We start from the raw sequence: 12,076 nt of genomic DNA, 5'->3' as shown, positions 1-12,076 counted from the left end.
GTGGGGAAAATTGGCTTCTACCTCACAGTTTTTTTTTTTGCCTTCCTCTGGATCAACTTGCAGGATAACAGGCCGAACTGGATAGACAAATGTCTTTTTTCGACCTTATGTACTATGTTACTATGTTACTATATGTTTTGTATGAGTTTTCATGTAGGCTGAAGTAAGTTCATGGGAAGATTTCTGTGCCGTTCAAAAAGCTAGTGTTATTGTAACAATATATTATACATTTAGACAGTTAGAAGATACACGCCTCTGCAGATTTAGAGGCTTCATTGTATTTCTTATCTGATCATGGATTCCACAGTGTGAGAATTGTCTAGATGTTCCTCAAAGTATACATTCATGTATCAAAGTTTGTCCCTCGGCTCTAAAACAAGGCCTCCGGATGTCAGAGGTGTGTAGTATTAAAAATATCAGGCATGTATGAGTGAGCCCTTAATGGTATGATGCTTATTGCTTATACAACAGTGCCACCTAGATATGAGCAGTTAATACTACACCACTAGCAAAAGTGCATTCTGGGTAGTATTATGACGTCACGCTCCTTATCAATGCTCACACCCATCCAACAATGATTGGAAAGTCCAATCTAGGAGGGTGTGTTCATCTGATAAGTTTTGGGTTAAGAAACCAGATACCAAGAAGAAAAAAAGGAGGAGGAGGGAGAGAAAGGAAAAAAAAAAAAAGAAAGAAAGGGAGATCTCTGGAGAAACATTTGGATTATCGAAAAAAAACTCTTGAGAGCTGACTGCCCCAAGACTCTGCACATCACTTGACCCTTGGGTAATGTATATTTTTGTTTTATGTAGTATTGATCTAAATTAATTGGCATTTGGCTCCCCCTAGTCTCCGACAAAATATTTTGCTTTCCTGGGATAGAACTCTCCATTATAAAACATGACTGGTCTGGGGCACTCCACGCCTGTGGGGGGAACACATACAAATAAATGCTCAATATGGAAGCCATACTTCCCAACATTACAGAAGGTGACTTAGGGACCCTTCCCTGGAAACGCCCCCCAAACAGGACTACGCATTGTGGGCAGGGTACAGGTAAGCCACACCGATTATCGGCATGGGAAAGTGTCACCGCCAGCTCTGTGAGAAGGTCTATTAGATGTTCTTCGCTACCTCTTGCATGAAGTTCTTTGTTTTGGTTTCACTTTGTCATCTCCTTTCCTTCTCCCAGCTGTCATCTATTTGCACTGATTGTCTCCCTTTATATTCCCTCCCATACTGCCTCACTTTGCGGTTTATACTTCTTCCTGGATGAGTTCTTCACTGCTGGATGCTCCTTCTCCTGATTCCTCAGATAAGTCTGTTTCTTTTATTTGTGTTTACTTGCTGGCTTGATTGTAGGTGACCCTGACTCCGTCCGTATTATGTGCAGGGAGCCGGTGGTCGTGTCCCCTCACTATTATAGGGTTTTCAGGTGTCAGATAGTATAAGGTACGTGGACATGCAATCGTCTACCATAAAGATCTTTGCATGGGCATAGCAGTCAGGGAGAGCTCTAGAGGTTTTATAGGGCTCACCCATATGCTCCTTAGTTTGGGATCAAGCCAGTCAGATGTTTATTTATAAGTTCCAGCTTTCTGCAACACCATCCGTGACATTATAAACCGCCATAACCGTCTTAAGCATGGATCCGGTTTCAGCCTTGATTGACCGCATGCAAGGTCTTTCACTGGAGGTAGCAGATCTCCGTAAAACTGTGTCTCAGTTTCAGGTGACCGGTTCTGCTTGCGTTCATGGAGTTTGTTCCGAGCCTAAGATCTCGCTTCCGGATACGTTCTCCGGGGGTAGTGAGAATTTTGTTCGCTTTAGAGAGGCTTGCAAACTCCATTTTCGCCTACTTCCCCATTCCTCTGGTGATGAGGAGCAGAGGGTGGGGATCATCATCTCGCTGCTCAGGGATAACGCTCAGTCTTGGGCCTTTTCGCTGCCGGTCGGGGCACGGCCCCTCCGATCGGTGGATGAATTTTTTGTAGCCCTGGGGCAGATATATGATGACCCGGATCGTATTGCTCTAGTTGAATCTAAACTGCGTCTTTTATGCCAGGGTAAACAGTCCGCAGAGATATATTGTTCAGAATTTCGGAGATGGGCAGCTGATACTGGTTGGAATGATGCTGCACTCCGAAGTCAATTTTGCCATGGTCTTTCGGAAAGATTGAAAGATGCATTTGCTTTTCATGAGAGACCAGCCTCGTTAGAATCTGCCATGTCTCTAGCTGTTCGTATTGACAGGCGTCTTAGAGAGAGAGAGGAGACTACTCCTTCCTGTCACATTCAGTCCAAGGACAGTGGGGCTGTCTCATTCAGTGTGCAGGGGTCTCAGTCTCTCTCAATCCCCTCTGAGGAGGAGGCCATGCAGCTGATTTTGTTTGCCTCTAATAGTAGAGGATTCAGCTCTCAGAAGAGGGTTTGTTTCTGTTGTGGGGGTATAAATCATTTGGCTAATGTTTGCCCCTCTAGGAGATTTATGGAGTTTTCTGAGGGTAATAAAACAAAAACAAAAAGAAAAAAACCCTCTAAAAACTTTCCATTTGCTACTATTGGCAAGGTTGATGCTGAAATTGAAGGTTTGCCATTTACCTGTAGTTCCCGTTTTCTCCTACCTGCCAGGGAGGCGCTAGACAGCAAGAACATTGTAAGATTTTTGTAGATAGGGGAGCAGCTGTCAATCTCATTGATAATCAATTTGCAATAACGCATGGTTTCCAGATATGCACTTTGGAAAAGGATATACCTGTTTTTGCTATCGATTCCGCTCCACTTTCTCAAAGATCGTTAAAGGGCATGGTTCACAATATCCATTTGACTGTGGGTGACGCTCATGTTGAGAATATGTCATGTTTCGTCTTAAGCGGATTACCTACTCCTCTAGTGTTGGGGCTACCCTGGCTCACTAAACATAGCCCCACCATTGATTAGCAAGCAAGGCAAATAAATGGTTGGAGTGAGTTTTGCAGAGAGAATTGCCTCACGGCGTCTCTTTCAGAGGTTTCTACCAAGACTGTGCCATCTTCTCTCTCTGAATTTTCGGATGTGTTTTCCGAGAGTGGTGTCCAGGAGTTGCCCCCTCACCGGGAGTACGACTGCCCTATTAATCTCATCCCAGGCGCCAAACTGCCAAAATCACGACTATACAATCTCTCCCAACCTGAAAGAGTCGCTATGCGTACTTATATCTCTGAGAGCCTGAGAAAGGGACACATCCGACCCTCGAAGTCACCTGTTGCCGCTGTTTTTTTTTTTTTGTTAAGAAAAAAGATGGTTCTTTAAGACCTTATCTGGATTTCAGGGAGCTGAACCGTATCACGATTCGTGACCCATATCCGCTTCCTCTGATCCCGGACCTGTTTAACCAGATTGCTGGGGCTAAGGTTTTTTCTAAGTTGGATTTAAGAGGGGCATACAACCTGGTCAGGGTCAGGGAAGGGGACGAATGGAAGACGGCCTTCAATACCCCTGAGGGTCATTTCGAGAATTTGGTTATGCCCTTTGGTTTGATGAATGCTCCGGCCGTCTTCCAACATTTTGGCGCCCAGGGGTCCCCCTGCAGTTACTAGTATGTTTGGGATCAAGCCAGTCGGATGTTTATTTATAAGTTCCAGCTTCCTGCAACACCATCCATTTTTCTTCATTTAATGGGGAAATCTGCCTGTATCGCTGATACACTTCTTCTACTTATCGCTAAAAATTAGGGACAGTCCCTGCAAATTTGGGACTGTTGACAACTATGGGATGCCATACTGGTTGTCTGAACCTCATATGAAGAGATGGAATCAGGGGTAAATGTAACAGTAATGGGCCCCAAATACAACCTTATCTGAAGTCTCTGGGAGGCCAAAACCCAACACTGCAAGTGTCACATACGTTATAGTCTTTAATACCAGAAGTATAACTTGAAGCTCCTAGGCCCAAATGTAAAGTCTCTACATCCCACCTACCAGGTGCCATTTATGATGCTGGTGTCACCTTATGTGGCAAAGGAGCCTTCAGGCCCTCACAGGCACCAGGGCCCAGGTGCTACTCCTACCTCTGCACCCCCTATAGCTATACCCCTGATAATGGCGTCAGTCAGCAGACACATGGTCACTTACGTATACACTGGGACTCCGCATTCGACCATTGACCGTTGAAGAGGCACTCTCGTGAGGGAAACGGGTGCGGGTACTGTCCTTTAGGGCAGGTGTACACCACCTTACTGCCAACATTAGCACCATCGGTCAGATTATATTCACCCCCATCGATGGCTATTTTACTAAGATCACACTGATTGGCGGGGGCGGCGATGGACACTAAAAACAAAGAGACATGGCGATGATGAAGAATACACATTCCAAGAGCAAAAAAAGAAATCAGTTCATATGGACAGAGATTTGTAGAATTGTCGCCATTTTTGCTAACACATCTCAACCTTAAATTACACCCTGTATTATAATCCAGAGCTGCATTTACAGTTCTGCACTCTTTACAGAGGAAATCGCCCAGAAGTCCTTGTCGGTTGTTTCTTTAGAGCAGGCCAGAAGTAAATTAACTGCATCACCAGGTCACCTAGGTTGTTAAGGTGGCGTCTGACAACAAACCTGTTGACGGTTTCCTTTAGCCGCCAGCAGAATTGTGAATGCAGCTCTGGAGACGAGTAATGCAATGTATATACAAAGTTATTTAATTTTTATTTAGATACTCTCCAGCTAGTAGCTGACACATTCCATTTAGCTCTCCTGTTGTTGGGAGCATCTGCATTTTACATAAGAAAATGGATGGCGTATGACTGTGTATACATCCTGATACCCGGTATTGCGGGTCGTTTGGGTTAGTGCAGGGGTTAGTGGAGGTGGATTAGGACAGGAAAATGTCGCTATAATTTATTGCTATTTAATCTAAATGATTCCAAAATTCCTTCTTCGGGTCAGAGCTCTGTGTGGTGACGCATGGCTCCAAATCCCCTGTTCCCGTTTACATAGCGATATACGGAGGTCACATGGTAAAATACTGTTATCAGCCGCCTCTGGTGCAGAGCTCCCTGTATAGGATGTATACAGCGCCCCCTGAACTAAATAAATCCATATGCATCCAGAATTTGAAGAATTTTAATCCAAGAAAATAGAAACTAAGCTGCAGTACCCCGCATGGCCACTAGATGATGGATGGAGCCTTGTGCTTCTGGCTCAATCCACTGGGATGGGACCCCGCTGTCTGACATTGATAACCTATTGGGAGGATAGGTCTTCACTATCTAAAAGGTGGAAAACCCCTTGGTTTCTCATGCACAGCTCAAATATTAGTTCCCTACGATGCTCACACAATACAACAATTCAGTGCCTAAAAAATACCACCATGTAATGCCTAAATAATAATGCTATATAGTAGCTAAATAATGTCCACATAAAGTTATTTCCCACACTATACTGCCACTCATTTTCCAAATAGAAATAATTCTATATCATGCCTATGTAATACTGCCAAATAGTTCCCACATAATACTGCCATATAGAATGTGCATAAAACTTTCATATATATTCTATACAATACTGCCACTCACTGCTCAACTAAAAATGTCTCAAAGTTTTTAAATAATACCATCATGGAATTCTTGAATAATATTGCCGTAAAATATCCCAAAAATACTGCATAAGTCATATATTTCCCACACAATACTGCCACCCACTAAGTAAGCCAAAAGCATTCGGAGATTACTGCTATATAATGCCTAACGTGGATAGTGTCCACATAACATTGCCATATATTTCCCACACAACACTGCCAGTCACTGTTCAAATAAAAATGCCCCAAAACAAGTGTTCACATAATACCGCCATATAATGCCTAACGTGTGAATCCAAAAACTGAAAAGAAATTGAAATATCATTTTTCCTTTTTAACACATCTCCTGCCCTAAGAAATAATTTTCTCCTGGCTATAATATTAACACATTATGGTATGGCGGTTATTGCAATGATTTTGCAATATGTGAATACACTCTTAGCGCACATGGACAACGCTATATACAAAATTCCTATTCTTGTCCGAATAAGAATAGGACATGCTCTATATTGTTTGCGTGACTGCGGAACGTAACAAAGGATGTGGACAGCACACGGTGTTCTGTCCACATCTTTTGCGGCCCCATTGCACAAAATTGCAGAACGGATGCAGACCCAGAATTACAGTCGTGTGATTGCACCCTTAGGCCTCGTGTGCCGCCTGTTCTGACCATTGGGGACCGCAATTTGCCATCCCAATGCACGGGCACCATCCGTGCAGTTGCCGCAGACGGATCCAGACCCATTCAACTTGAATGGGTTCGTGATCCGTCCGCACAGCCGAAAAAAAATTGAATGGGTCCACATTCGTGATATGGTGTTCACACCGCCAGTGCCCGTATATTGCGGACCCTCTGTGTGTGCGGCCGGGCAACGGCCTTAGTATATTCAGGACATTTGGATAAAATACAACAGGCAAACGACAAAGCCTCACATTCCTTATGTCCAGGTCTATTTCCTATCATGTACTGTAAAGGCCCTTTCATTTTTGTCACTTTTCTTACCTCTAGAGTCTAGACTATCAAATATTCTGAATTACCAGATGGTTACTGAAAACAATATCTTTTAGGGGTAGATAATTATTAAGAAAGAAAGCTGAATATATTTCTAGTTATATATATATATTGTATTCTGTGCTGGGTTATCAAATGCCAGATTAAAGAAATCTCCCTATAGGCTTAATGGAGATCTGAAGGTGGAGTGTTCCCTTTTGTTGGGATCTCCTGTTACTTACGTGCTATTTGGCTGAGGAGAATCAGAGGTAACATCTTGTAGCTGTTGTCTCCCATACACGTCCTTCTGCTTCCCTCTCCTCCTGTGATCTGAGCCTCGCTGAGGGATTGTTGCTGTGTATATAGCTGGGGCTGAGGTCAAGTGAATTCCTGTAAATGAGAGAATAAACATTTAGGTTTTACAATAGGTATTTGCAGAGAGGAGGAGCCGGCCATGTTACCCAATTCCACAGAAAATGGGGAAGTTGCTCCCAATTTGCAGGCGAGGGGTTATCAAAACAGTATAATGAATATATATTTTTTTCATATAAATGTATTTATTTTTATATCATTAAAACTACCTGCCTAAAATTGAGTACTGTAGGTCCCCCTCGCTCCATTGAAACAGCTCTGACTAGTGATTAGTCGATCGTTTCGTTCTGAACCGATGAGCGCCTTTCCCCGCCGGTGAAGACGCTACTCCTGCCACTTGACACAACATTTTAGCTGCGACAATCTCATGCCTGCGCCTTGGTAGCAGCGCAAGACCAGAGGCTCTGCTTCTGCTTTCAGAGCAGCGACCCAAAAGTATAGCGGCACATGCACAGTCACTGCTCCAGTAGCGTAAGCAGAGCCTCTGAGCAAGCGCTGTAATCAGAGCAGCAGCAGAGGCACAAGATTGTCAGGGCCGGCTGGGATATCTGATCCTGTTAATCAAGCGGCAGGAGGAACGTCTACACCTGGAAGGTGCACAGCTCTGGTTGAGGAGACAAATCGATTTGTACAAAGCCATTCACTTAACTCTAGCTCTAACTTATCGAGGCTTGGACTCCACAAGACATCTCTCTCCTGTGGTAGCTCACACCATGCATTTTATATGTACAGTATGTTGTGCATTTTATTAACTGCACTTTATGTGTATGTTGCAATATATATCCTGTTCATTTGCACTGTATTTGCGAGGCTCTAAGGATTAATGAATACTGAGAGACTTTTGGGACTTTGAATGAGAAGCTAGTAATTTTCCACAACTATCACACGGTTTAAAGAAGAGCATCTTTTGGAGGGAAAGAGCCAGACTTCTTTACCACCAAAACCAGACAGACCGACCTTTTGAATGTCTCTGTTATGTCTAGAAACATGTTTTTGTCTGAAAAAACTTCTGTGTCATTGCCATGGAGTATCATTGAAGTTCGAATGTAACTCTATGAGAGACAGAAAGTGTAACAATGTATCTGTATGTGCTGAGTTTCTCCACTCCCCCCTCCCACTAGAAGGTTCTAGTCTAGCTAGAAATGGTATATAATGAGAGCAGTCAGAGCCCCTAGTGTTCTGCAGTTAGGGAACAGTATAATGAATATATATTCTTGGCCTGCACGTTGATGGCGGCGGCTGCTTGAGCGCTCGGCTCCGTGCTCATCTGTCCCAAGCGGTTCATATAATACACAATCACGAAAAATCCTTGCGTAAGCTGAGAACTAATTTCTATCACATGGGCGATAGGGCAAGCTCCCTTCTTGCGAAAAGACTCAAGAAAAGAGCAGTCAATTCCACAATTGAAAAATGACACTATGGATCTCCAATGGAACCCGTCAGGGGTGTCCGTTGTCGCCGTTAATTTTTGCGCTGATAATGGAGCCTCTGGCGGCCACTATTAGGACATGCCCCTAGATAGAAGGCATCAAGATAGGTGAAACGTGATGTGATCGGACTGTATGCCGATGATGTAATATTATCCCTGACGAACCCAGAAAGCTCGCTAGCTGCTCTTACCATATTCTCTAAGTGTTCGTACTATAAACTAAATATAACTAAAACTAAAGTCTTAGATTTCTTCATCCCGGAAGATGATGTCAGTAAGCTGAAACAACTTTACCCTTTTAAGTGGGAAGACCGGTCTGTAACATATTTCGGAGTGGAGCTCGCTCGGAGTGTGGCGGATATAATCACTATTAACTTCGTGAAGCTACGAGCGGAGTTACGGGCCGACTATTCCAAATTGGCCCAGGTCCAACTTTCCTGGATGGCACGTATTAACGCTGCTAAAATGCTGGCATTGCCAAAAGTGTTTTATATATTTAGATGTTTCCCGGTGCAGGTCCCAAAAAAGTTCATCACCCAGCTCCAAACAGACCTCCTTCAATTTATTTTGCTTGATAGGCATCCCAGAATCCCTAAGTCCTCTTTATATCCGCCCATTAAAATGGTTGGGCTAGGGGTCCCTTTCTTTTAAAAATACTACCTGGCAAACATAGTGGAAGAAGCTCTGGAATGGTGGTCCCCATCTACGCCCCAAAAATGGCTTCAAATTGAGGAATGGTATACTAGGAGGCATTCCCTGCCTGCTCTTCTAGCTGCTCACAGCTTAAGATGTTTTCCTTTTCATGCGCCTCTAGCCACAATGCAAGCCACGTTATTTATATGGAATCACATAACGCATACCTTAAATCTAATCAGTGTACCCAGGGAAAAAATCCCCCTGATATCTCTATTGTACCATACTCCAGATCTGGACCTCACTATGTGGTCTGAATGTGGAATAGGGTATATAAGCTGCTTGTACTCCGGTGAGTCCTTAGCGGATTTTCAGTTCCTGCACTCCACTTACACACTCCCGAACTTACAGTTCTATCAGTTCCTCAGGATCAGACATTTATTGGGGAGCCTCCCGCAATCCCGATCTTGTATCCCCACTAATGTGTGTCAGACCCTTTTTACGAGTACCACTTCTCGTCGTCTTAAGGTCTCTACCCTATATTTGGGACTTCTCCTAGATAAACCCGGCGGTAAACAACCATTCATGTCTCGATGGGAACAGGAACTTGGAGTCCGATTCACACCCACTCAATGGAAAGATGCGATGCATTGGTCCTTCAAATGTGCTAAATGTATAAACCATGTTGAGCAAGCTAGGAGAAAACAGTTGAGATGGTATCTAACACCTAATAGGTTAGCCCACTGTTCTCCAGGGTACTCCCCTTTATGTTGGAGGAACTGTGGGGATGTGGGAACCCCCCTACATATGTGGTGGTCATGTACATATACTCGTGTTTTTTGGTACAGGGTGGAACGCATGATACGCAGGGTCACTGGCACGAATCTTACCCTCTCTCATGCCCTTACCATTCTTGGAATTGATATAGCGGAGATTGCCCCACAGATAAGGTGGGTGGTTGCATGTCATATCTGCTGCTAGGAATGTCACTGGAAACAGGCACTTACACCACCTATAGCTGAAGTGACTCACTCAGTTAATTTTCACATGCACTGTGAACTGGTATTTGGGGACTCTCCCTCCGCCCGTATTCGCTCACATAATCAGAGGGTTCCATGGTTATCCAGCGAATTTGCAACCGCACTTCCTGAGTGTTTGTGGTAATTCTAATCTCATGCCCATTTCTCCCCCCTTCTCCCCTTTTCTTGCTTTTTTTTGTACCTCCCTTATCTGCTGACGCAATCGACAGCGGTTTGCAGCCCCTGTATATCTCATTTCTGTCATATAACATCAGTGGACATGGATGTATGATGGAAACACTTGTCAAAATTGTGATTTGTTTATGTTACAATCTGTTCTGTTTGGATACTGATTTTATACAATGTATTGTAATGTACTGTACTTTGCATAGCTGTTTAGCGGCTCACTGTATAATGAAAATTAATTGGAAAACTCAATAAAAATCTATTGAACGTAAGAGGCATTCTAGTCCACTGCAGGCCCTGACCCATTGGGGTGTACCACGCCTTACCATCCCTTCCAGAGAGCAGCAACACGTGGTGACACCTCAACAGTGTCTGGGGGACCCAGCAAAGCATTGGAGCCACCCCAAACCCGGCCACTGCACCATATAGAGGAATACCCCTTTAAGTCCGATAAATTGCTTGGTGAGGCCAAGGATCAGACTTGTGCTTCCAGCACATTTTACAGATGCTCAATTGGATTAAGATCTAGGAAATTTGGAGAGAAAGTCAACCCTTTGAACTTTTTGTCATGTTCCTCAGACCATTCCAGTGTGGCTGGGGTATTATCTTGCTGATAGAGACCACTGCCATTAGAGAGCACCACTGCCATAAAGGGGAGAAGTTGCCTGTACAATGTTCAGGTAGGTGGTACTTCCATATGGTGCCTCTGCCAGCTTGTCTTCTTCCTATAGTGCGTCCTGGTGCCATCTCTTCTCCAGGTGCACATGCGCCCAGCACATCATCTAAGCTGATCCATCAGACCAGGACATCTTCTTCCCATAGTCTACCTAGTGCCATCTCTTCCTCAAATGGGCTAGTTGTCCAGTTCAGATGCCAATACATCCATTGTAGATGCTGTAGGTGGTGTACAGACATCAACATGGGCACTATGGTCTGCAGCTGCAAAGCCCCTTCTTCCACAATCGGCTATACAGTCGCTCTTCTGTAGGCATCGGACCAGGCAGGTGCCATTGTAATGAGAAAGTCAATGGCGTACATAGGGCTTGCAGGGGTCGCAGTTGCGACCGGGCCCGGCACTCCAGGGGGCCCGACCGCCTGTGAACCCCTGGCCCCTGCAGTAGTGCCACTCAGACTCAGGTGTGGGCCCGCGGTGGCGGCAGGTGACAGGGAGATGAACGCTTCCATTGTGGAAGCATTCATCTCCATAGTGATCTGTATCGCCGTCCTCAGGACAGCGATACAGATAGCTGTGCTGCGGCCGGGCAGGGGAGGGAGGCGTCTCCCTTCCCTGTTCCTCTGATAGGCTGCGGGCCTTGTGCCGGCAGCCTATCAGAGCGGTGCAGGCAGGGCGATGACGTCATCGCGCCACCTGAGCCGTACAGCGCGGGACACAGGCCAGAAGAGGCCTGCATCGCATCGCTGCTAAGGAGGTAAGTATAAGTGTTTATATATTTTTTTTTTTAATACCGGACTTTACTGGGACATGAGAAGGCACTTCATATTGGCAAACAGTGGCGTACACACAATCCATGGGGCCCCCGGTGCAAAAGTGATCCATGCCCCCCCCCCCCGGTCTCGGGAGGGGCATTTCCCCGGGCAATAGGAGATTATGGGGCCCCTGTGTCCCCACCTGCCCTCAAACCACACCCACACACAGCCCCACCCATAAATCACGTCCATGCCTCTTACATCCAGTGACGTCTCCTTCGATGTATATGTTCTCTGTCCTCGTCTTCTCCTTTCACCATTTTTACGCCGTTTTTAATCTCTGCAGTTTGACAAAAAAAAAAATCTTAGTTTACTACTTTTCCATCATCCTATCATCTTCTGGACAAAACATCCTACTACCCCAATAATGTGCCAGTAACAAGTGCCTCCCCCCATGTG

The 12,076-nt window shown here is 44.9% G+C and overlaps 2 protein-coding genes across 5 annotated transcripts in view; one reads left to right on the top strand and one right to left on the bottom strand.

The window, feature by feature from the left end:
- The window catches only part of LOC120977496 (complement factor B-like), a 103,639-nt gene extending 96,770 nt beyond the window's left edge, over positions 1–6,869 (bottom strand). Inside the window, exons 1-2 of one of the 2 annotated variants that reach the window (XM_040405476.1) lie at positions 6,793–6,869; positions 4,113–4,310 (exon numbers count right to left, since the gene is read on the bottom strand). In XM_040405476.1, the coding sequence (XP_040261410.1) occupies positions 4,113–4,310; positions 6,793–6,847 (253 nt within the window). In that variant the 5' untranslated portion in view covers positions 6,848–6,869. The remainder of the gene's footprint in view (positions 1–4,112; positions 4,311–6,792) is intronic. The other variant, XM_040405477.1, reaches the window with a different exon arrangement.
- Positions 1–12,076, top strand: part of LOC120977488 (zinc finger protein 260-like) — a 244,578-nt gene that overhangs the window by 154,599 nt on the left and 77,903 nt on the right. The gene's annotated exons all lie outside the window — the stretch shown is intronic.

This window comes from Bufo bufo, chromosome 8 (assembly GCF_905171765.1).
Source record: "Bufo bufo chromosome 8, aBufBuf1.1, whole genome shotgun sequence".
NCBI classification, from domain to species: Eukaryota; Metazoa; Chordata; class Amphibia; order Anura; family Bufonidae; genus Bufo; species Bufo bufo.
This window is presented reverse-complemented; position numbering and strand designations above follow the sequence as displayed.